A 26,844-nucleotide genomic window follows, 5' to 3' on the forward strand; every position below is an offset into this window, starting at 1 on the left:
GGAATTCACCTGATCAGCAGTTCAAAGGAGGAGTTCACTCTAAAATCTGGTGCGCTGGGGGCAAGGGAGCCTCTGAGCCTGACTAGGTAAAAGAAAACAGAAGACAAAGTGCCACACTGTCTCAGGTTGAATCTGATTTGTAAAATAATGCCAGGAGAAATCCTTAACCTTCCGTCATGTGTACTTTCAAGATTCCTAATTTCAAAGATAAGATAGTTTACTACAGTGTCAGTACAGGCATCTCATTTCCACAGCTCTCCACAGGACCTTGCAGCAGTTACCAAATCCATGAAATTACGGTTACCATTTTTTAATGGCTGTATTTAGCTTCTTGAGAAAGGTCTGTGCAGTCGGTGTTCTTTCAAACCTTTTTTGAACAGTTTCTTCAAATTTTTCTCTGTTACCCAGTTCTACTTGTTTGCTAGTCCAGTGTTGCTTAGCACAGAGCTGTACAAAGATTTGCTCAAATTTGAAATTACGTAAATTTGTTTTTATGATGCCAGGAATTATAGCATAAAGGGTTGGGTTTGCATAGTATTTTTAGCAAGACTGTGAGTATACATGTATATATATACACACTTAGTGTACTAGTTTTTAACAGTAGTCTAAAATCTTTACTGAATTAAATAAAATATTTTGATTGGTCATGGTCTCATGTAAATTTTCAAGGTTTTTTTTTTCTTGCTAGACGAAAACAGTGAAAATGATTACTCATAAGTGGTGAATGTAGTGTTACTATTATCCTGTAAAAGTTCCTGAGGCAAGCACAGAAATTGCTCTAAGAAACTAACCCCTTTTTTCAGAAAATGTTATTAACTTTCATTGAAGCCAGAATAAGGATGTACACATTTACCCTTTGGATGTGAATATGATTCCTGAAAAAATGCCAGGCAGCTGAAAGCTCTTTGTCTTACCAAAGGAATTTGTGTTAGACAGAATTATTTCATAGTATAGTGGGGATCCACTGAGATTTGGATTCATATCACCTGCTCAACACTGCCTCCAGCAGTAGAAGCTCCTCCAGTTCTCGTGAAGAGAGGAAAAAAAGCAGCTGAATTCTAATTGCATCTTAACTATATCTTTCCTAAGTGCAATACAAGGTTACAGTAACCTATTACCCTTGTGGTGGCATCCAAAATGCAGAGAGACATTCCCTCCATTTCCCATGGAACAGAGTTACAGAGGGAGGGTGGAAGATGAATCCAGCTCTCCCTGCAACCCTTTTTCTCCCAGCATATTCCGTCAACCACCAAACAGGCAGAAAAATCCATGAAGGACTATTAAGCATAGACACCATTTCTCTTTCAGGAAAGCATTTTGCTGCAAATTGCTGGAAACTGGGAAAACGGTAGGAAAGGATCACTGCGTGTCCATCTTATTCTTATGCTCTTCTGTAGGCATCTCATAGTAGATGAAGCTGGTGAATGGCTGAAACCAGACAAAGGTAGATGAAGCTGTGGTATGATCCAATGCAGCTGATCCTGTGGTCTCACAGTGAAACATCTGTCTGTTCTTAACTAATTCTTGCAATTCAGTAGGTTCCATCTTGTATTTCTGTTCTGTAGGACAAGGATATAAATCTGACTGAAGTCCTGGCTATTGCAATGCTATATAATAGAGTTTGATTTTCCTGTTGTCTTTAGAAAGAAATTATCCCCTAAATTTATTCATTTAAAATATAAAATCAGAATCTAGAAAGACTCACTGTATCTCAAGCAATCCTGCTGTATGGTGATATGTTACCATATACCATATATATATTGCTCAGCATCATAGTAATGGCAGTCTTGAATAGAACAAGGTGCCCTGAGTCCTAGTCTAGTGGCCATACTCTAGAAAACAGATCTTTTAATTTTCCAGTAAGATCTGTCCCTCATTCCCTGTACAGGATGGGTTCTGAAGGAGGCTAAATCAAAGTTGCCAAAGCAATCAACTGAACATGAAAAATACCCTAACTTTGAAGTGTCTGTAATAAATATATGTTTGATGATGGAGTGGAGTGCTTCGACCGAGCTATTCCTGGGTAAATAATACATCACCAGTCAGAAACACAAACTCGTAGAAAGGCCAGTGGGGTTCACAAAGTACAGTTCACTGTTGACAAATCATCTGTCAAGTAAAATGAATTGTCTTTTCTGACTTTGTAGTTACAGTTATTATAAGTACAGTTATTGTACTTACATAGTGGTAATGTAGAGTTATAATAAATATTGGTATAAAATTCAGAAAAGAACTGTGAGGGTGATTTTCCTAGTCAATGAGGGTTGTTCCATTAGCTTGCATTAGCTGTGGTCTGAGAATTATTTTTGTGCGTTATGAGCCACACATAAGCAATGGAATGTAACCTTTAGATTATAGATACTAGATAGTGTTATTTAAATTCAAGCTGTTTCTATTGATTTTGTTTTGTTTCTGTATATGCCATGAAAAATGTCTCTAAAAGTACTTTCAGGAAAATACTCGGCATCACCAGACACGATCATCTAAAGTGGCATCATCATCCAAATAGCTAGGCTGCTGACAGAAGTTAGATTTTATGTAAGGCATCCAGGTTTTTCAGAGTTTTATGGAAAAAATCGTTTAAAATCTAAGCATTTTGAGTAGCCTAACTGAAATGCATAAGATAAAGCAGAACCTTGCATACACTTCTTGGAACCTACTGTACTTCTCCCATAATAAACTTTCTTTAATTATATTGGTCTGCTGGATGTTAGGCATAGTTTTTCTCGTACAACATCCTGTTCCTAGCTATTCTTATCTCCTCTCCAGGAATACGTGTTGTTAGATTAGTTTATTCACTAGAACACCCTGTCACACTAACTCTGCTGTAGCACAAGTTCTGTCGCACTGTCGAGAGATAACTTTTTTATCCGGCTGAAATCATAAATACAAAAAGGAAAATGATATCCCATTTAGTGTTGGATAAGGCTGAAAGCTTTAGTTAAAAAAAGAAAAAAAAAAAAAGGTTACAGTACTTACTCTAGCATCAATTTCTTCTCCAGCTCTGCTAAACTGGCTGCCAACTTAAACAATTCATCCTTTCATATGTGGTATAGTTTCCACTCAGAAATTTCTTGGTCAGTAGCTACTAAAATTCTCCAGTTTTTGATTCCTTAATACCACAAGTGTTTAGCAATGTTCGACAGGTACTGACCTACCTAAGAAAATGGTTTATAATAATCTATTCATGATGACTGGGGAGCACCTCCTCTACAAATAATCACTACATTTCTTTCTTTTCCTCAGTCGAAAAATAAAGGAGGAAAAATGAAGAAAGAAAAATCCACATTGTCAACAGTAGAGACAATAAAATAGAGGAGATTTTAAATTCCTTTGCATTTAGAGCAAGTCTGCCTTACAACATGTTTGAAACCATGTGCTCTTTGATATCACAGATTCAGTCAATTCCAAGCCCCATAATAAAGATATTCTGAGTCTCATTGGGAACGAGACGTCTTGTAGAAATTATCGTATAGCATACCAGATGGCATCTTTCTTGCAGACATCACTTCAATGTGCTTCTTCTATTGCCTTGGAGAAGAAAGAACCAAGTATTACTATCCCTGTAAGAGACTTATGCGTCAGTTTTCCCATGCAGGAATAGGTACATCTTTTTTGATTGTGGTATCACAGAAGGATTTTCATGGGATTTATGTTCTTTGAAATCGTAGGAAGACACAGTAGTATGTAAATGTGTTGCAGGTGAGACCATCTCGTACAGTCTGCCTGGCGTTTTTCAATATCAGGACCAGCGTTAGGCACAGACAAGGCAGGCACTGCCTGCAGCGGCACACTGGTGGGGCTGGCACTGAACCACAGACTAGCAAAATGAAGAGACAGCCTTCTAGTTTCAAAGCAATAACACTTGCTCCAGGTTCCACTTGCACTGGCTCAGAAAAACTGTCCAAGCAGCCCCCCTAAGATAAGTCTCTTGGGCTGGGAAAGAACAGGGAGATCTAAAGAGCTGCACGTTCCCGTAACGAAAGACTTGACCCAAATCCCCACATTCCTGGCTCTGTTCTGTGCCTGCCTTTGCCTTAGTACTATCTTTGGCAGAAGAGAGAGGGGAAAAAGTCTTGCAGATAACAGGATACTTTAGCAATGAGGTGATAGTCAGGGATGAGGACAAGGCGGCAAGCTGACTGTGTTTCTCCTTATTTTCTTTCCCCTTGCTGAGCAACATTATGTTGTGTTGATGGGTCCAGACCTGTAGTTACACCAGCAGAGGACGGAGTTGGAGGAGAGTGCGCAGTGGGACCAGCAGTGCTATAATCATCCAGTACTGGGGCCGTAGAGATAGTTAGACACAGTACCAACAGCTACATGAGGAAATGTGTCTGGGGAGCCACTCAAAAACTGAATTTTGCCTACACTGTTGCTAGGCGTTGAGCCAAGCACTTCTCATCACTGGCAGCATAACTTCCATGCTGTTTATAGTAAGGTAAGGAAGAAGCAGTTTGACCATGAAACTGGTACATTGATTATTGGTTGTGCCTTATTGTGGGCAGAATATTTTTGTTGGTGGGGGACACAGGATGCAGAGACATTTGTGTCTATGCATGTATGGGAAATACAGGAGCCAATCATGCACAATCCTTTCAAAGAGTGGGATTATGCTTCACTAGGTCTCCTTCCAATATCAATTTTTCTGCTTATGGGGGAAAGGGGAAGACAAAGTCAGGAATCCTTTCCAAAGAAATTCATGACTTCTCAGTCGACTAAGAAAAATTCAGCAAGGAGTTAATTCTCAGCTTGTTTAAGATAATTTTCTTCTCAATTTGTTCTCTGAAGAGCTTGCCCAGCCTTTCAATTTTGCTTACCCAAGGGAAGTCCAGTATATTTCACCTCAACATAGCCTACCCTTCTCCTTACAGCCTTGCTACTAACTGGGCACAACCCTGAAGGGATTATACTCCATCTATGTACAAAGATATTGATTCACAGTAGAAAAAACTCTGCAAAATAGGGAAGATTTACAGACAGGTGTGAACAAATGCATTTGTATTTCCATGAGACCTAGATTCCCATCAATTTGGTATATCTACTTGCTCTGAGGAAAAAAATGCATTATCCATTAATCTGTTTGAAGTACATTAAGCTATTTGTGCACAGTGTACTTTTACCGAAAATATATGCTCTATATTGCATATATTCACGTGCTATTGTTATTAAATACTTGAGAAAACTCCTAAAAGTTTCTTCAGCAATTATAGATTTACCAGTGCCTGATAAGCCTTCAGTACTTTTTTGAGACACCTAATGAACCTTTCATACTTCAGGTAGTAACGTATCAAATCAGTAAGAAGACCTGGAGTAATATAAGATCGCCTTACAGACCTGTCTTAGGCAGCTTTCCAACCTCATGAAAGATCTTCTATAGCTCAACTAAAATTATTCTACAAAATCATTATGGACTTCAGTTTGCGTGAGTTGTTCCACAAATCCAAGCAGCAACATCAGAGTGAAAGGTCATCTTGTTTTAGTCCAAGGACTAGTCAGGTTGGAGTTGAAACTCTTATAATATTCTTGATTTTAAATATCCAGCTAAGTTTAGTCTGTTCTGCGACTGCTCAGGGAGCCTCTGCACATCACTTGCAGAGACTTTGTGTTATAACGTGTCGGTCAGACTGTAGGTTTGGATTTCTATGAAACAGTTTTCTGCCATAGTATCATCAATCCCAGATGATGCCCTTGACAGATATCTATAATTTCCTTATGCCTGGAATTAAATTCCTCCTTAGAGATGGTCATTGCTTGAGATTCACAATGGACAAGAAAAACAAAGAAAAGTAATTAATGTGTTCAATAAATGAAGTTCTACTGGACAGGATTCTTCTTACAATTGTACCCTGAATATACCCATTTTCTGCCTTTTTTACCAAGTCCTTTGATCCTGTTATGAAAAGTTAAAGTTTAGTAAACATTGCTCTCAGAACAAAGGTGTTAAATATTTTCTTCCATCTTGAGAGAAACTGTCTCAAAAATGGAACATTGATGGAAACTACATCGTGAGGTATTTGGTTTCTTGTGCAGAAAATGAACTTTGCTTTCATTTTAACTTCATCATCTTTTATTAAATTTTTTCCAGTTAGAGTTGATAAAATATGCATCCTCTCTAGAAATAATGCAAATCTTATATGTCTGCCTGCTGTCATTCACATTTTTGTAAGAAAAGGATATAAACTTAAAATTTTACTTAGTAAAAATATTCTTTTAATTATTCATTTGAAATGGTGACCTTTTCAAGTTGAATTATTATATGTTGGCATGAAGGTTTTCTTGTGTCTTATAATATTTTACGGTTGAAGAAATCATGCAGATAATCTAATTACTTTGACTAAAATTGTTGTGCCGTTTATGTCTTTTGCTGTACTACAGGAGAGAAACTGTGAAACGTATTCATTATCGATTCATTAAAGGCTTTTGCTATTATATAAGCAGAGATGCAGACCGCTACCTATCTTGTATTAAAAGGGGAAGGCACAGCAAACCACGCCATAGGCTACGGTTTATGTATTGCATTTCTTAATGTCTTGTGAAACGTAAAAATCTACAACAAACAGATATGTAAAGCGTAACCGGTATGAAGATTCTATTCAGATTTAAGTGCTCTAGGTTGCTTTTGAATCTTGCTATTTTCTGCATTTGTTTTGACTGCTCTCATCATTCAAGATTGACGCTTGGATGGGTGTGTAGGAGGAGGCAGCAGCAGCAGGCTTACAGCTTGCAGACAAAAAAAAAATCTGCCTTATCTGATGGCTATTATTGAAAATGCGAGGTGTAGCCTAGGCTGGGTAATGAAGGGGAGCGAGCGAGGGGGAGCAAGAAGCATGGAGCTGCATACTGATGAGTGTAGGAGTACTTGATAAAAAGAATTCTTGCTGCTGGCAGTGCATTGCTCATTGTGGAGTATTCCAACAATCACATATAACGGAGAACAGCTTAGCTGACAGCTTGATATGCTTGCTTTTTTTTTTTTCCCTACTGTATGACGTACTGGTCTGTAGTAAAGATTAATAACTAAGAAATGTAGAGCTAGGATCAGATCTTACGCTATATACTGCCCTGTAAACTATGTTTTACTTCTGACTTTTCTGCTTGCTGAAAACATTAATCTGTCAAGCTGGCGGGCTCCTTTGATACCAACTTTCCCAGGAACACGATGTGGCAATGCCACCTCTCAGCCCAGGACTACCGCTATTATCCCGTGGATGGTTATTCGTTGCTTAAACGCCTCCCTCTTCACCCTCCTACAGGACCCCGATGCCCTGTCCAGACAGTGGGACAATGGTTGGAAAATATTGGGCTACCTCAGTATGAAAACCACTTGCTGGCTAATGGATTTGACAATGTGCAATTTATGGTAAGAAATCTTCCGTGCATAGCTCTGTATATACACTGTAGCTGCCTTTTTTGTCTGTCTCTTCTGTGCTCATAAAAACCTTAGAGCTATTCTGCATTGCACTAAGAAAATCTGTTTAGTGTTTCACTTTTCTATGTCTAGCTAAATTAATATATAAGCTGTCCTTGTGTAAACTTCCAAGCTGTACATGTTACAAAATATTCTAGCCAGAAATATGGTAAAAGAAAAACTGAATATTAAGGTTCTTTCTCCTCCTCATCAATCTTCAGATTAAAAAGGAAAAATGCACAGTTCTTTTAATCCATCGCAGGATTTTCACAGTATGTAAAAGCTGTAAACACCCCTATCTGCAATACATCACATTATTACTTTTCTTTAAACATTAACATAATTGTAATAATAATTAAATAACATGCAATGGCATTCTTGCATTGAGAGGTATTTTAATAACAGAAAATTATTTAATGAAGTGTGCTCTCTATGCAAGTGATTCTGGATGTCTCAGTTAAATGTTTTTGCATCTTAGATAATCAGGCTATGGGATTCACTTGTTGAAACTTATGCCCTGTGTGGAAAAGTAATGCATTCCTTCCAGTAGTTCCATTTTCATGTTTTAACTCGAGGCATTTTTCAGGAACATATGAATGCAAGAAAATTTTATGTACTTCAGGATTTACAGTATTGCCATGTGGTGTAAAGTAACAGAGACCTGTCACGCACAAACTTTCCATTGAAATGAATATTGACAGTAAAGAGAGAAGCTTACTTGGAAGGTTCTTATATAATCACTTTTTTACCTGCTTCGGTATTCCCATCACTCGAACCTCTTGCAAAAATCCCGACTACATTTCTTATAAAGTATCAGAGCTTAAAATATTATTAATCAGCCCTTTTTAAAAGATATTTTTAGTAACCATGAATATCTTGGAACAGTTCTAACTTTTCATAACTTACACCTGGCATATAAGAAACAGAAGTGAAGCAGCATGAAGATTATGGCTATAAAATCATCACGAGTTGTGTTTTTCCTGTTTAACTTCTTTTGCCAACATCATTCTATGCCTTTGGGTTACTGATTAGAAAATTAAGGCACAGATCTCTGCCATTTCCACATTATAATAGTGTAGAGGTTTCTTCCTGCTTCTACATGGCTGCCATGTGATCTTTTGCTTATATCAGTAAAAATCATGAGAATCTTTACCTTTAAATATTCTTGAAAACAAAGCTGCAAGGGTGTGCTCTCAGCCCAGCAATGTAAAAAAATAATTCCAAAATACCTTTCAAGCTACAGTTTCCCAAAATGTAACTACATATTCTTCTATATGTTGTAGTCTTAGTTACATAAGTAGATGATCATTTAGTGTTAAAGAGATTACAGAAGGAAATTGTTCACAAGAGGCTGTAGGTGGCATAACAAATGCCGAGGGGTGCACCTACCACAGGTAACTGATGAGCTCCAGAGGAGCCAAAAAACCTACCCCGAGGGTTTTCCAGTCATCCCCTGGCTCTGGAGGGGCCCGAACCACACTCGGGGGGAATTTATAAGACTTTCATTTCCTACGTCTCTTATTAGTATACTTACGTAAACATACAAATTATATACGAGATTCTCTTATTCAATACTCAAATCAAAGTTTTCAGGTATCAGGCAGATTAAGTTATTCCTGCATACTTGTGTGTTAGCTAATGTTTTAATGTAATTTCATTTTAATTTAAGCCTTTTCTGAAGTGGCTTGTTTTTAAATATATATTGTAGGTAAAATATATAATTACTCTTAATGTTAGTTGGGGTAGCATGCATATGTGAATGGAAGATTAGACTCTTAAATCCAGTGATTAAGCAAAAAGCTGGAAAATTGCCTCGTAATAAAAAATATATAATTTCAGTAATTTAATAATTCCTAATTTATTGATTTCACACTGTTCATCATGCTGTTACAGTTTTCAGGTTTTGTTTGTACCAGAAAGTAAATAGTTCCCATATCTTATTGGAAACAAAAATGATCAGAAAACACAAATTTCCTTTTATATTATTGTTTTGAATATATCAGCATTATGTAAGGACAGACTCTCCTGAAAATTTAAATGAGTGTTTTTAAAAATATTTTCCATTCTAGCCAAAATGTTAAAGAGAAAATTAAACTTGGAAAGTATACAGGAAAATGAAAGAAAGACCTGCTATGCTAAGACGAAAATTCAGATTACTCCAAACTTAAATGTGTTGTAGTCTTCCTTAATATGAGAGAACTGCTTTACCTTTATTAAAGTGGTTTACATATTAAGCTATGTTACATATTAATCTTACTAAATTAAGGTTTCAGGTAGGTTAGCTACTTTACATTGAAGAACTCCAATACTTCAATGCAGTAAAAAGTCAATTAGACATGTTTCTTTTTCATTCTCTATCATATTCCTGCTTTTGTTTTTCTGGAAGCACATTCTGACCTGCATTTATTCATTCTGTTGCCTAAGCAACAACCATCACACTCCTATTAAGTATGATTTAGTAGTATAGGTCTTACTAGATGTTCAGAACAGGAGAGGGAATATCACGATGTTATAATTAATGTCCCTGGAATAACATGCATCGGAGTACAAATATATCCTATTTATACTACTCTCAACAGCAAAATTCTATTAATTAAATTAGCATTCTAATAAAAAGGTGTTTTTCAGATAAAAGATTTCATGGTTAATCATTCATTAGATCATAGAAATTAACTCCTTGTGTTTAGTCCCCCTTGGGCTTTAGGAAAGTTATTCACTAGACTGGGCTTAGAATTAGGAAGATTTGTTTGTGTTACCTGAAGTGTGTGGACTTTATAGTAAGAAACAGCCGGTTTTCTATTAACTTTACAGTATGAATATTTTTCCATAGTTCATCAATATGTATGTTTTTAAAATATTTTGAAACATAGTATTAAAAAATTATTTGTGTTTTCATGAACTACTTTATTTCTACTTACAGCGTACTTGCACACATAGCAAGTGCAATTCCTACCTACTATTAGAGTCATGCAGGAATGACACTCGCATAATACTTAGCAGGCCCAAGGCAGGTTCAGTCCCAAGACTTGGTTCATATGCGCTTATAGGAGTAGAATCATACTTGAATATGTGTGTGTGTATATATATGCAATCATTATTAACTTTGGTAATTTGTTGTGTAATGGGCTGCACTGTCCTTCAGATGTAAAAATTTGTAGTGACTTTGTGCAGAGATGATCTATATTTGAAGATGCAGACGATACTGCAGTTTCATAATGTGAAGGCTATTTTGCGGTTAAACTAATTCTAAAGTACAAAAAAACAATTAGATCAGTCATAAATTGCAGTATATGAACTAGATATAAACAATAAGGAAACCTAATGAATCAGTCAACATCTTTTTGGTGCATAGGTCCCATGGATATCCCTGGGACAAGCTATAATCTTTATGCAGACTTGCAGGCCTACATAACTTAGTATGCTGAGAAAAAAAAGTTACATTGCAGAGAAACAGATGAAAATATACAAATGCGAGGTCACTAGATCCTTGCATGCAGCTTTCTACAACTCTGGAGCTTCATCAAAGACTCCATTCTGGATTCACGGAGGTAAAAGCGGTTCAATCAAATCACTGCCCAGCGGGGACTAGTTCTGGTTAAGGACTGCATATGACTCTCTGTTTATAGGTTGTTCTAATCATTTAAGATATTCTGAAATTTTATCATTTGCTTAATATTGCAATTTGATGAAGATAATATATCTTAAAAAGATTTGTAAAACACTTCATGAGAGAAACAGGGACCAGGCAAACAAAATGAGTTAACAGAAAAATATGAAGCATTTTGTTATATTTTTTGACATTCTAAAATATTGTTCACTGGTAACAGTTAATAACTTGAATTGGCGTTAGACACTAGACTTTCATTGCTGCTGTGAACTTACAGACATGCACCTCTACCCCTTCAAGTACTTAAATGGCTTGCATTGCCTGAGGATCTAAGTATTGCCTAAGTATTTTTTTAAATTCTCTCTTTTTCACTGTTGGGAAACTGAGGCATAGAGTGACCGCAGGCTGGAATTTAAAATTGCTTATACGTTTGAGATAAGAGGCACTAGTTCTTAAAATAGCTACTAATGTAATGTTTAACAGATCAATTCAGTTGCTTAGACATAGGTATCTAGTACCAATTGAGATACTGTAGGGGATCCAGGAGATCCAGGCAGGGCTGACCGGTATTACTGAGGGCAAGAGACAGCCAGGCCCTTCATGCTTAGCAGCTGGAGTCTAGGTGGGATACCACCGAGCACCTCAGATGGCTCTAGAGTCGTGATGCTTATGCAGCTGAAATGAATCTTAAGTGTTGTAGGTCAGACAGAGCTTGTGACATGTCTAGGAACTGAATATAGCTGCCTGGAGTTTCCACCTAGTATCTTAGCTGCATATGCATTTCTTTTCCTTCTAATAATTTTCTGTATTTGTATTCATCCAGTGAACTTACCTGCACAAGTATTTACCTGGTTTCACAGTGCTAGGCATGGACTACCTTCTCAATTCTCCTCAGCTGCCTAAATCCTTTTGGATTTAGTTTTGAGTTAAGCTTTGACTTTTCTTTTTCCCTTCCTCTCTCTCTTTCTTTGTTTCTTTTCTGTCATTTTGTACTAGGTCTGGAGTTCATTAGTCAGCTGAAGTTTATCTGGAGACTACCCTCTCTCAGGTGTCATTCCTGGGATTTGCTGTCCTGGAGTACCCAGTAATTCTTCTTGCCTTTAATCTCTCTGGAGGATCTTAAACTCTGTATCGAGTATAAAGGACAGAAGCAATTTTATTTCTTTAGAGTGAAATGCGCCTGAAAGAAATAGTCTATGTGCATTGCTCCAAGTCCTGCACTTGTAGAGACCACCACAGCTTTTATCCAAAAATACCTGGTGCAGAGATTGATGATTTGGGCATTAGATGAAAGCTTGAAAGAGTGAGTCAGTCTGCCAACACCTTTCTTAAATTAGCCGTGCTACAGATGATGAAAAAGAGGCCAATGTTTGACAAGGGTTCTAGTCTGTAGTGACTTTAGTGACTTTCAGAAGCCAACTCCTAATGTGCTTAGGAGAGCAGATCAACCTTTGCAACATCCAGGCTCTGAGCTCTCCAGGCCCATAACGGCTATGCAGGGACTCATCAGGGCACTCATGCGTCATCTGAAGCGTAAGAAGATTTAGAGAGCATTGTCTGCGCGTAGTTTGCCCAGAAATGAAGAACTGTTTAAGGCAACCTTAAAACTGGCAGTCAGTGATATGCAGCAAGCCACATTTTTAGCAGAGTAGAAGGAATACGAGTCCCACTGATGCTGGAATAAGCTGTGGTTTAAGATTTTCTGTACATCTAGTAAAATCTGAGAATATATGCCTGGAGCCAAGAGTTTCAATCCCCTCATCTGGACCTCACTTGCAAACCCCAGGACTCGCTTTTAGTTTCATGGCAGATCTACAGAACTTGACACTAAAACTGTGGAGCTCCTCTCCGTGCCAGTGTGGCCTTGGCTTCTTCCCTGAGCAAAGTGGCTCTTTGTCACCCTGCTCTCTTCTCAGTCTTCCTCTCCTTCACCTCGGTAACTCTTTGCAACTGTGCCTCCTGAGGCAGGCCAACTCTTCCCTTAGTCCAACCTGTTAGCCAAAAACAGAGTGGGGCAGAGAAAAAGTTCAAATATAGACATCTACATGTGTACCGGTCAGTAGATGTTTAGGACTCAGTTCAGTTGCCCACGTACTGCAACCACTTGAGATGTCTGAGACATCTGCGTAGGCCTGGAGTATATGGCACAGAATTTATGGAAAACCCATACCTGTCTGGAGCTTCAGTTGGTTTCCAGGCAATGTACATTTGCAGCACCTCAAATGACTCTAAATTTGTATCTGTGGGCAACTGGGTGAAGCACCTAATCGGCCATTAAAGCCAATGGAGCATAGAATGCAATTTAGCTGACTGGCTGACTAACTATTAGGGTATTTATTTTAGGATAAATTAAAGTAGATTCATCTGGTCAGCTGAATCACTGTCTAGGCTGTATTGATTTTTTTTCACTAGGTCTCCTTAAGCTATCATGTAGACACAAAAATTTTGATGGCTCAATTTGGGCTAGAATCCATCCAGGGTTCACTGAAAAGGAAACACAAAGTATTTTTTTTAAAGCTTTTTCTCCTCCCTCAGAACATCCATCCCTGAGGCTTCAAGATCTTCTTTTTCATCCTAGTAGAGATTCTTACTATAAAACCTGCAAATTGGAGCTCAGGTGGGTGCCAGAGAGGAAGATTGTGCCTGTCATCCTGCAACAGCAGCAGGTCTAACAAATAATCCCATTCCACATGCTCCAGTTAATGCTTCTGTCATGGTATTCCTCAAGCTGGGTGAGAGACAGAAGGGCTTATTAATCGTACTCCTCAATATCGCATGTGTAAATAAGCACTGTCTTTCTGTGTTGAGGTCTCAGACCCTTCTTCATCATCCCGTGCGAGTGCGTGCAGATCTGGAGAGGCCGTGCTCATTCCCCTGTGGGAAGGGCTTTTAGAGGAATCTGTTTCATGTCTATATATCTATATATGTAATGCGTGTGTGTGAAAAACACAGGCACTGCAGGCTGGTGACTGATCCTGCACTTGACAAAAGGCTTTAGGAAAATTTTGGCAGTAACGATTGCTCAACAGAGGAAAGAAAAACAAGACAATTTTTGTGTCTTTCATTTGAACAATTGATTCATAAGGAACCCATCTCCAAACAGATTGTTGACTTCATTAAGACATCCTGGGTATGGTGGATCCCTTGAGGGTCAGAGGGAGTATGTTTTCATCTAAACCTCTCTCAACAGTTGTATCTTGAAGGTTTAATCAGGGGTGGGTCCATCTACCTGTCTGCTAGGTTCTGCTAAGTTAACCTTTAGGTGAGGGTTTCTCTGTTCCGGAATATTTGGCCATCCCTATTTAAATGTTGTTCCACACAAGGTTGTACGTACAAGGCACGCAGACAAGACTTCAGGCTGTACACTTGGTAGGCAGGCCAGGTGCCAGCACGTGCGGTGGAGTGTCCTTCCACTCACCTCTGCCGTTCAGGTGGGTGACACCTGGTGCACACACATGCGCCTCTTTGGGAAGCTCACTCTGCAGCAGCCTGAGAGAAGAGAGCCTGTCCAATGTATATATCAATGTATTGGGCTCAATCTTACCCTCACAAAGAACAGAGGGCCAAATCCAGACGCTGAAAGCCATTGCATGTACAGTCACCATTAAAAGTGAAACTATTCCATGGTACCTATCTGTAAGCATGGTACCTGAGGACTGGAAGCAGTCCCATCTCTTCTAATAATATGTTAAATGTTAATGTTCCGCTTGAGCTAAAAGCCTGCCTAGTGCAGAGACTGGCCTTCATCTTGATGTACAAACACCGATGAACTGTATTCTGAGACTACATGTGTGAGGAATTGTCTATTGGCCCTGAATACAAGTTTACTAGAAACTAGTTGCAAATAACTCATCTGAAAGTTAGGTTGATAAAGCAGATGAATATTCTAATAATTGGAATAAAGCATGACATTTTAATAACTTATAAAATAAGAGATGTAATGCCGGTACAGTGTTATTGCTATGTATTTATTTAAGACCAAAACCTTCCAGCTGATTTTGTTACCAAAAAGAACAATTCTAAAACTTCAAGAATTAGAAATGTTTGTGTATAGAATGATGCATATAATGCTATTCTTCATGACTAATGAAAGATTTGGAAAACAAGGCAATATGTAAAGGTCATTAAAAGTAACAGAAAGTCTAAAGGTTAAGAGAGGTGGAAAGTCTAAGAGTTTTTACTCTTCAGAGTGAAAAATTGAAGATTCAAAGGACCACCAGTTTATAATTGCATTTACATTGTAGGTAAATAATGGAAAGCTTTGCAATGGAAGGCAATGGTAGACTTAAAACCTGTGGCCTGTCTGTAATAGAAAGTTACAGCTTATTCTTCGTTATTTCATATAGGAATACTTCTTAATAAAATTTAAAAAAAATAGAATAAAAGGAATTTTTAAAGGAAGACAGTATACAGTTGTGTATATTGCTGGTTTAGAACAACATTGTCCAACAAGAAACAATTAAATGGAATCTGGACCAGTAGGTAAACTAATCTCAAACAATGACAGACTTCCCTAAGTTAAAGATGTTTGAAGGACACAGCAGTACAGAGGAACTTGATTACAGATAATTACATTGTGGGATTCTGAAGGAGTTATCAGGTAAAGATTAATGGGTACTAACAGATAACTGCAAATAAACATAAGATTCTTGGACATGTTATCCTTTATGAAGGAATACTGGATGATGTAAGAAAAGCTCAGGTAGTTATATGAACAAGTATTAATGCAGATGAAAAAAATAGAAACAATCTAAAATAAAGAAATGAGGGAATACATCATGAAAGTATAGGTAAATAACCAAAATACAAAAAGGAAAAAATTAGGAGAGAAAATGACATTTCATTAACTATGTGAGTAGAATACATTCAGAAAAGGCTTTATCAATATGCTATAGCTAAAAGGAATATTAAGAAAGTTATGACCATTGCTAGAAGTCAGATAAAACTAATTTTAGTTTTAGCATAAAGAAAAAAGTACGAGAATTAGTGAAATACAGTGTTAATGAAGAGAACTGAGACATTAGAGAGAGAGGGAGAGAACGAGAGGGCAAACTATCATTCTGCAAGTAGGTAAAAGAGTACTTTGTTAATTAAAATCTCTGAATCATCTAGGTTAGGTGATGTTCAACGAAGAGTCTTAGGAAACTGAAGAGGAAATACTAGATCCTTTACCAATCATCTTTGAGAACTCCTGGAGAATGAGTGAATTATTAGAGGACAAATAGAATACAAAAGTAGTACCAATATGTATCTTAGATCACGGGATTCATCCTCAGTATAGATTTCCAGACTCCTGACCTGTTTGTGTTCAACCTTTCACCATACAACTAATGCCTTATTCAAGAAGGATGGTGATGTTATTAGCAATAGAGAGTTACTGTCATCAGTACTGAGTCTGGTGGGGAGAAAATGGGGAAGTGAATGGAATATTGCAATGGGATGTAATGGGAAGAGAATAAAGCTCAATGTAGTACCCGTGCAGTTGGGAGATGAACGAAGTTTTTAAGGGAAACCAGTAAAGAAACAGATGTGTTGTACAACACATTGTGCCTCTTATAATGTAGATGAGAAGCTTTCCTTCCATCAAAAATAATTAAAATTTTGACAAGCGAGGCAAGCTTAATTTTGCTAGTAAAACTACAGATACCTTTTAAAAGGTGTTCTAGAATGATGTACCAGAATTGCCATGCAAGCAAGCCAGTCCTGGTACAGAGTTTGCCTGCCTGCTTCTAAACATCCTGGGCACCTAAACTTTCTCTCCTTCAGTTTAGAGATCTCTGTTTTCCCACGCGTTAGTGAAAATGTTTCCCTCTCCCACACACCGTGCCCACATATTTTTTTATGGTACCAACACCCCAGCATCAGTTTTAACCTTCGTAATGACAAAAGCAATGAAACCCCTGAAGCCCCTATCAACACGTTGTCCATTCTGCCGGCCCACCACGATGTGCTGTCCATTCTCCCTGTTCACACACGCACTCGCACACGCATGTGCACACACATGTACACACGTTACACATAAAGGTAATTCACTAAGCTGAAAAATTCCATGTGCTCAGAAATAAAGAACTGGAGAGTTACAGTAGCTGTGCAGCCTCAGTTCATCCCTCACATTCATCTGCCTTATGATAGTCTTCAATCACAGGTTTCTCTACTAATTTTTTCCTTCAAAATTCCTTCCTCATTCAATGTACTGAGATTTGAATACGTACAAGCACACATTTCAAAGAGCTAGCAGTTGAAAATAAAACTTGTTTTTATTTTTCTAATGTTGCATTTCTTAATGATTTTACAACCTTAGCCCAATCATTGTTTAAAATAATGATGAGACCCTCAAACTGCTGTTCCTTCTCATTCAGCAGTGATTTACACTTGTCTAGTATTGTTCATCTGGAACATTAGAATTGTGTTATCACTCTAAAGTACTTATACATCCAAACATGCTTCTCATTTGCATTTGCGTTTTAGAAACTAGGTAATAAAGAGTTAGAGAAGATAAAAGTTTAACACTTTAGATTATAACTTTAGACAATTAAAAATGAATATATTCAGTTAGAGACACTTTTGTTGTGATTTTTCAGAAGCTGAGCACTGTGCATCAGCAGTCACCTCCAAACACTTTGCCCAAGTGTTTTACATGGGTCTAATCACAGGTTCAGTTCTAAGAAAGTTTGATGTTCTTGACTTTCAATGGGAAAAAAAGATATATTCTTCAACTGCTGAAAGCAAGGTAAAGGCCCAGTGCAGACAAAGCAAACTGCCTTGTCTTAACTATGATTTTATTCCACATAAGCATAATTGATTGAATTAACAACAAGCTTTTATTCATCGTAAATACAAGGTCACACAATGAAATTCACACCTGGTCTCTGGTCTTGTTCTTAGTTCACGCCTGACTGAAATATATTTTCAGGAAAACAAGTAATACAAATGCTACTTTACTCCCCAAATAATTTAATTCTGTAGACTTTAAAACACTACATTAAACATTTCAAACATTTTATTCACTATGGAACCTATTATATTCTGTATCTTTTGCTGTCCCTCATTAAGCTCCAATTACTGTGCATAGGGGATAAAATCTCCATGCAAAAATACACTGTATTTGTTTTAGACTGGCTAGTACTGATGAAACTGAGGGTATATATACTTGTACATATGCCCATGGCTTATCTGAAACCTCATGTTTCAGACATTTATTAGTATTAACTTATGCAGTATTTTGTTGAATTATTGGAAACTGAATGATTTAATAACATTACTGATGGGAACAACAATGGGTTAAATTTGCAAGACGTACCATACCTGCTCTAGATTTGTGTTGAAAGTCTTTGACTGGATAATAATTCCTTGAACTTTTTTTGATCCAAAGACTAGATCTAGATGGAAGTTTTGAAATATAAAAGCCACAGTATTTGCTCAGGTGGCAGATGTGGAGGGATAAGGTTACTGTGGATACAAGTGCTAACAGTCAGTTTAAATATTAAAAACTGGAATACCACGAATAAAAGTATGCTGGATAAACACCTATCAAATGACCTTTCTGATACAAATCCCAAACAGCCTTTTCTCTGAGTGCCTAGTTAGCAGCCATGAATTGGTAAGAGAGTGGCCCTCTGTGCACAGTCCCCCTTTGCAATTAGGAAGACAGGGGAAAATATCTGCATCTTACTCACTGGAATCTTACAGCTCATACTAAAAACAAATATATACGCAGCTGGTTACAGCTCTTAAAATCTCTGAAATGATTGATAGCTTCTATTCTTCAGTAGCCACACTGTCTAACAGCTTTTTCACTGCTTCAGGTATGCTCTCTCTGAACAGCTCCCCTTTTAATAACATAGAAAGCCCACTTCTTGAAGTAAGTTTAAGAAATAATAGTTCTTAGCTGCTATGCTGCATTAGGATAAAAGATTGCACAATACTGCATTGATTTTTAGCCTTGATCCATTTTTAAATATAGTATGAATATTATAGTTCTGTTAGCTTCTCTGAACTCCCTAGGCATCCCTCTTGTTGCCAGAAAGGAATTATAAATTGACAATGCAAGTTATTTTATTTCATTTTCCATCTCTCCTGGAATTTGGAAATGTGTCTATTCTGTCCATGAACTTTTCATTTCCTGACGTTCTGATTTTTTAAGTACTTGTTTTAGTGCCTGTAGAAATAGTAGATCTTCACTTTCTGCCCAGAAAAATAACTTTATGCAGCAAGAGTGGAATATTATGCCAAAGAACCCAGATACAGACACATCTTTGGTTCCCTGTAATATCAGGCAATGTTGTCAGCAAATTCTGCTGTCCCTGCTTGTATGGTTTGATTTCTCTCTGTCTCTTAACTCTGCTACGTATATAATAGCATCTTGCTTCATATATGTATTTGTTTAAAATGCATGCTGATTTCCTCCCTTCTTGAACAATAGGAAATGAAGACTCAGGGGAAAAGAGAATAAAGGACACACTTGCTAGCACTTGCAGAAGCAACCTGTTCCATGGAGAATGCATAGGACAATGTGTCTAAGGGTCTTTTCTGCAGTCAGCCTTTCATTTGGATTATGATTTTGTGGAAGATGCTTCTCTATTCCCTTAATTATCTGACTAGGAAATTATGAAACATTGCTGGCCCACGTACATGAAATCAAGAGAGGATCCTGGGCTAGAAATATCTGTATATTAAGAGCTATCTTGTGGCCAATTATCTGCTTGTGCCTGTCCCTTGATAATACAGGTTTCTAAGTACCTGTAGTTGGAAAGCACAGTCTCTCAGCAGGGAGTCAGAGGTAACCAGATTGCCTGAGGAATCTCATTGAGTACCTTCAGTTAAGTTCTGAATAAATTCAGTGGCAAGGATTGGACTCAAGCTAAAAACAGTGCAGAAAAAAACAAAACAAGTATCTAATACTTATTAATATCTTTATGCCCCCAGCAAAATGAGTCCAGAACATTTTTTGTGTATGAGCTAGCTATATGTAATTTGTCATTACTTTAGGCTTCAAGGCGTGCATTTTATTACCTCTATAAGCCAAACTCATGGCAGAAACTGTTTCTCAGCATTCCTCTTGTCTCTCCTGGAGCTACCTGGGTACCACTTTTCCTTTCTCTATTTCTGAGATTCTCTGTGTCTGACCCTCTCTCCCCAAATGCATTTGTCTTTCTGAGCTCTCCTCCTGCCTCACCATCCCTGCAAGCTGGACTCTTCTTGTGCTCCCCACGTCCTCCTTTGCTCCTTTTCCTCTTTCCTCAGTAGAAATTACTGTGTGTCTTTTTTGTCTCCAAATCAAAGGAAGGAAGGAGGGAGGGAGGAAGAGGAAGAAAGTGGAGGAATAAAAGAAAACAGAGAGGGAGACGGAGGATATCTGCTTCACATCTAAGTTCTTTTACTGACTTAAAATATTTTAGGGAGTCCTGAAACAAAAGCAGAGGGACATTTAACTGGATGGTTTTCACAGAGATGTTCTTGTCACTCTTTGGGAGACAGCTCTGGCCCAACAGGGCTGGTGCCAAGTGAGCTAGTTTGCTTGGCTGGGCTTAAGCTGACTCCTCGTGGAAAGTTGGCCGTGCTCTCCAGCGTGCTTTGTAGTATCATATTATTCAGATTTTTCCATTTTCCAAGGTGTCTCAGGCTTCCAATTTACCTGGACAGCTAGCTACAAATTGTGACAAGCTTTTCTGATAAAACTGTTGCACTGAAAGCCCTTTGATACGCATGTGCAAGGGAAGGAGCAGAATTTGGATTTGCTGAAGTGTGAGTGCTCACAGCTAAAACTGAATTTGATGGTAGTTGTCCTTTGAATACATATGTAGATAGATACTAAGTGCTCATTGAGATGGAAGAAAACAATCCCTGCATTTAGGCACTGAGAACTAATAGATTTTTTAATTTTTATTTTTTTAATTCTGGCCCTAATTAATCCTACTTTAATTCTTTATCTGTATAATGGGTATAAAAATGCCACCTTGCCTTGAAGGAGTCTTAAAAAATATATTAATTCCTGGGTTTGGAGCTGTCTAATATTATTTCAATGAATGTCTAAAAAAAGTCTGAAGAAAGTGAGTCATTCTTACTGGTGAGGTCTTCAATGGAACTATATATAAGACATGGACCCACACAGAGAATGAAAAAGGCTAAAAAAAGAAATATCAGCTATCTTGTTTTGTAAGTACCACCCATCCCCCTACACCGAATTCATGGATTATTCAGAAATATAATTATACTGTGTGTATGATGCCATGTAGAATATGTATCCTGGGGTGAAGGGTGGTTAGCCAGTGTTGAACAGTCTTCATTCTGGTATTTTGTAGCTTTGTGACTTTGCAACATTCCTTTAATGTGTAGTGGGAATCAGCTGCTCTTACTTTGTCTGTTCTATTCATTGCAGTAACTTTTCCTTTTAAGAAGGTGCACTGAAATCTAGAAACTGCATCAAGTGAAGTTACAGTCTCCCACAATCTTGTGTCACTAGATCAGGACCATACAGTTTTATTATCCAATTTGTTGGTAGTGCTGGTCTGGTTTGGACCTGATGTTAGAGGCAGAAGGGACCAGTGAGACTCACAAGTGTTCACCAGGACCATTAGGAGCATTTTTTTATCCCAAACAAAAGTTAAACTTGAGAAAGCTTGCTCACAAAGAAATCTGCAAAGCTTCAGTAAAAGAACTGCTTGAATTTGGATAGGGGGAGGCCCCAAAGACTCCCTAAATGTTAGTTGTCGAATGCAGTATTCCTGTATAGGAAAGGGATTGGTGGAAATGCTCATCACAGTAGCATCAGGCAGAAGGGTGCCAGACGAGGTGGACTGACTTGCACAAAGGTTTCCTTGTGACCGAGGGAAACGAAGTAGTAGAGTGTCAGCTTGCTGGACTCTGACAGTAGATATCCCAACATGCGTACTTGGAAAATCAGCTATGTAGCAACATCGCAGAACCCTTCCATAGCGTTTTGGGACTGGATCAGTCTGCGTACAGGTAAGACTACCCTGAGAATGTATCAAGCTGTCTTCTCGTTAATTTTGAACATGTTAATTCAGATTTTTAAGAAGATGCAGTATGTCTATGGGAAGAATAATCAGCCCCTCAGACAAAAAACAGAACAAGTTTACCTTTATGTACAAGATTCTTGAAACCAAATACTATTTGCTGGGCAGGAAGGACAGTTCAAAGAGCTATATCAAGATGCACAGACTGTCTGTATGAGACCAATATGTGACTTAAGTTTCACAGCTGGTACTCGCTTTGGCTGTAGACAAGTTTCACAGTTCGATTTCGGAGAACAGACTTCTTCAAATGCATGGGCTTTTCTCTTATATTCACTGGTAATAAAAGATTATGCCTGCCATTATATATGCAAGTAATTTATGGATTGGTATAAAAATTGTCACGTTGTGTGAGTATTTGTAACTTCTAACTGCTCAGTGATGGGTAGAAAATACAGAACTATGGTAGTCTAATTACTGCTTTTGTATTGTATCTGAGATAAACAATACAAGAATATTTGCAAAAGAGTGAAAAATGTGTAAATAAAGCAGAGAATGTGAATGGAAAGAAAGATCACAGTATTAGAACTATATCTGAATATAATACGTGGATTGGGAATAAGTTGCACAAGGAGAAGAAGCAGATATGAAGGGAGAAAGTGAACAGAAAGTAGACAGTTTACTATCTGGCTCACACAGCCAGAAATCTGATTTTGCATTTGTTTGTTTATTTATTGAACGTGTTTGTTTATTTTTACATTTCAGAATTATAAATGTTATTGTTCAATGGCAAGATACTTAAAAATTGTGGGCAAACTATTTTGATGCCTGTGGTAATTAATATTTTATATGAGATCCAGTCAATAGCTACACAGGGTCTTTTTATAGGTTCTGGGTGACAGTTACTGTATTATTGGTGACATAGCTAGACCATGCTCCATGAAATGCTACTGTTTAATATTAAAAATACGTTGTCATGGGTTGGCAAAGAAATACTAAGAAATGTAGCCATCAGTGAATCACTCCAGAGTGCACTTCTTACATATCAGTGGCTACCCAGTTGTTTTCCAAAATGGAACCTTTAATTCTTAGATAAAGTTAGCATAAAGGGAATGTCTTTCCCTCATTCGTTAGACTCATTGTCCAGTTATACCTTGTTCAAGTGTTTTAGGGATCAGTAAAGGACAGAGCGTGAAATATCTCCTTTATGCATAGAAGGGATGCCATCCAGAGGGACGTGGACAGGCTTGAGAGGTGGGCCTGTGCGAACCTCATGGAGTTCAACAAGACCAAGTGCGAGGTCCTGCACATGGGTCAGGGCAATCCCCAATATCAGTACAGACTGGGGAAGGGACTGATTAAGAGCAGCCCTGCAGAGAAGGACTTGGGGATACTGATGGATGAAAAATGGGGTATGACCCAGCAATGTGTGCTTGCAGCCCAGAAAGCCAACCGTATCCTGGGCTGCATCACAAATAGCGTGACCAGCAGGTCGAGGGAGGTGATTCTCCCCCTCTACTCCGCTCTCGTGAGACCCCACCTGCAGTACTGCCTTCAGCTCTGGGGTCACCAACACAAGAAGGACATGGACCTGTTGGAGCAGGTCCAGAGGAGGGCCACCAAGATGGTCAGAGGGCTGGAGCACCTCAGCTAGGAGGACAGGCTGAGGCAGTTAGGGTTTTCCAGCCTGGAGAAGAGAAGGCTCTGGGGAGACCTTATTGCGGCCTTCTAGGATATAAAGGGGGCTTATAAGAAAGACAGAAAGACTTTTTACTAAAGCCTGTAGTGACAGGACAAGGGGAATGGTTTTAAACTGAAAAAGGGTAGATTCAGACTGGACATAAGGAAGAACTTTTTTTTACGATGAGGGTGGTGGGACTCTGGAACAGGTTGCCCAGAGAAGTTGTGGCTGCCCCGTCCCTGGAAACATTCAAGGTCAGGTTGGATGGGGCTTTGAGAAACATGAAAGATGTCCCTGCCTATGGCAGGGGGGTTGGACTAGGTGATCTCTGAAGATCCCTTCTGACCTAAACCATTCTGTGATTCTGATTTGATGATTCCAAGTATCCTTTCTTCCATGCACATGACAAGTTTGGGTCTGTCGTTATAACACAGTTTTGAAGGGACTGCTCTTATTTTGATTCATGTGGAATATATCATACCAAAGTTAATTTGTAAGAAGGCTAGTCCAGGGCTTCTGCCATCTCTGCAACACATAAAAAGAAATAAGCTTTGCAGTGCAGGGACGCCTTGTTGCAATTTAGAAAAGGGACGGTAAATCAGCTTCCTCCAAATGCTGAAGAGCAGCTGAGTCTTACGTATCTGTCAAAATCTACGGTCGATTTGTATTTAGCAAAATCAGGTCTTCTGCCTGCTATGTATCCAGTACTCAGTCTCTAGTGTAGTTAAATGCCCATATGCTTAAATTTAAATTAGCCCAAGGATGAGAGTGAGAAAAATATTATATAAGACAAATTACTTATGTATTTTGCTTTTCTGGGCAGTTTTGGCCACTAGCAGAGACACTGAACCAATGAGTTAGAGAGACTTTTGATCTCACCTAGTGTGGTCACACTGATGATTCTTGAGAACCACAGCCTCGATTCGGACTCTCTAGCGTGTTTCTGAGGAGCAGGGTCTGCTTGGTGCTGAGCACAGCCTTCACGGTGCAAACCAGCCCGTCCCGAAGCCGCTACGCGTGAAGCGAAGCGCATCCTAAAATGATGCTGTAGTCCACGCGTGACGCGTGGGATGACCAGTGGAACGATAATTCATCCTCCTTCATGAGAATAGGGAAACACATCTCCCACATTATTACCGGAGAAGAATAGCACCGTGTAGTGACATAAAGCGCCCGGGATCGCATCGCAGCGATCTGCTGGTTGCCGTGGTGACGGGAGTGGGCCCGCAAAGCCGGCCGCCCGGCTGCTGAATTGGAAGGGATCAGAAAAACACAGCCCACTTCCCATGCGAAATGAATTACAAGAACAAGCAAAGGAAGAAAAGAAAATTGTCAACCCTTAATCAAATGTTCTCTTATTTTTAGAAAGGGCTTGAAGAAAATGGAGGCCATCTCCGCTTACCTCTTGGGCGTCAGGGGCCTGGCTAGTAATATCGCTGTGCATACCGTGGAAATAAATCACAACGGTTTGTATAAGAAATATCACATGTAACAGAAATCTCATCTGTGTGCCGTGGGAGACAACAATACCTTATTCAGTCTGGCTGTTCGTTGTGCCTGCCTTAGCAAACAAAATCTGTAGGAATACGTTAAAATGGGTCTCAGCATAACGACTGTATTGAGCAGGCAAGCCTGACTGCGTATTTTCCCCACACCCTTTTAATTTTCACCTAGAGAAAGTTAGTATATTCCAGTTCCTTATTAGCTTACAAGGTCTCTTACCTTTTACCCTTGCTTCACCACTGCAGATCAAAAGCAGCATGGTGGAACGTGAAATGCATTTAAACATAGCAAATCAGTGATGCATAGAAAACACCATTCATTTTCCAGTATTTCTCATTTGGGGGAACTGCTTCATATTTTATTATATTTAGTAATACCAAACAAAACAGCAAGTTCAGTTGACCTAAAAGCCTCCAGTTACTAGCAGGTAGGTCCTGAAAATGGTTTGGGCACCTGAAAGTTAGGCAGTGCCTTCATTTTGCAGCACACAGAGTAGACTCCAAACAGCCAGGTGAGGCCCCCAAGACGATATTAAAAATGCAGTTAGCCACAGCAATCACTGCAGCGAGCATCGCCACGCTTGACTCTACTGTTCCTGTCTCTGGGAGCGGGATCCCTGCAACTGAATTAGGCCCACAAGACCCTGCGTAACTTAATAGGAAGAGAAAGGCAGTTAAGAAAGGGGGTTGCAATGCTAAGCAGAGGAAGCAAGTAAGATACTCCAAAGCAGGAGTTATATCTGAAAGTTTTGCCTGCCGTTGCAGCCCTGCGTTAGACACCATTTGGAGGCTGGATGTCCCGTGCTGCTCCCTGGCTCTTGACACCCAAGTCGTCCCTTTGAATGAGGACAGCTGGCTCACTGTTTTCTTTCAAACAACAGTATGCACCAGAAGCATGAGTCTGTAGCTCAGAAGTTAGGATACTTGGTTGAAAGAAATAGAAAGTCCTGAATTTTTAGCTTTTTCTCTGCTTTTTATATTTGGCAGTCACTGGATGTAAACCAGAAACATTTCTAGCAACAGCACAAGAAGATTGATTTACCACAGCCAGCTGTCACTGGTTTAAAGGATAATATTGCTTTCTGGCTTACTGACTAAACTTCACAGCAATTTAGTTTCAGCAGGACCAGTGAACGATTCCTCCTCAGTCCCAGAGTCAGCTGTTGCATAGCTTGCTCTCTTTTTAGGAAATTCAAGTTTCAGAAAGACACGTGAATCTGATCTCCAGCCTTCTGCACGAATCCTCTAATGGCTAAAGCCGTTCTTCCTCCTCCTGTCACATTTTTTAAGAAAGAGCAGCTGCCAACTCACACCGTGCTCCTGTGTTTCTGCCTTGGGCGTGCTCTGAGACTTCCCACCAGATCAAGCTCTGATGGCATCTAAGAGGACACCTTACTTTCTAGACTCACTCGAAGGTCTGACGTGGTTTCCAAGCTGCTCTGCTCAGAACGGAGAGCTCAAACACCGGCCAGCCCAAAGGAAAAGCTGCCGATGTGAGCGGGGTTCCGCTGCAGGCAGGAGAGGAACAAGAGCTTCCAAGACCTCGGTTGTAACTTTAGGGCGTCAGCGTGTCAAGGCTTAAGTATTTTCTTGAGCGTGTGTTTTCCTTGCTGCAATTTCACAGACCCTTCCTGTGAATAACCTATTTTTAAGACGTGGATCCTGCCCAG

The 26,844-nt window shown here is 39.0% G+C and overlaps 1 protein-coding gene across 8 annotated transcripts in view; it reads left to right on the forward strand.

The window, feature by feature from the left end:
• The window catches only part of ANKS1B (ankyrin repeat and sterile alpha motif domain containing 1B), a 445,721-nt gene that overhangs the window by 238,679 nt on the left and 180,198 nt on the right, over window positions 1-26,844 (forward strand). For 7 of the 8 annotated variants that reach the window (XM_052774196.1, XM_052774198.1, XM_052774197.1 and 4 more), the window contains exon 15: window positions 7,257-7,363. In XM_052774196.1, the coding sequence (XP_052630156.1) occupies window positions 7,257-7,363 (107 nt within the window). Of the gene's footprint in view, window positions 1-6,833; window positions 6,853-7,256; window positions 7,364-26,844 lie in introns of those variants that run through there. The other variant, XM_052774201.1, reaches the window with a different exon arrangement.

The sequence above is a fragment of the Harpia harpyja genome, chromosome 23 (assembly GCF_026419915.1).
Source record: "Harpia harpyja isolate bHarHar1 chromosome 23, bHarHar1 primary haplotype, whole genome shotgun sequence".
In the NCBI taxonomy this organism is placed as follows: Eukaryota; Metazoa; Chordata; class Aves; order Accipitriformes; family Accipitridae; genus Harpia; species Harpia harpyja.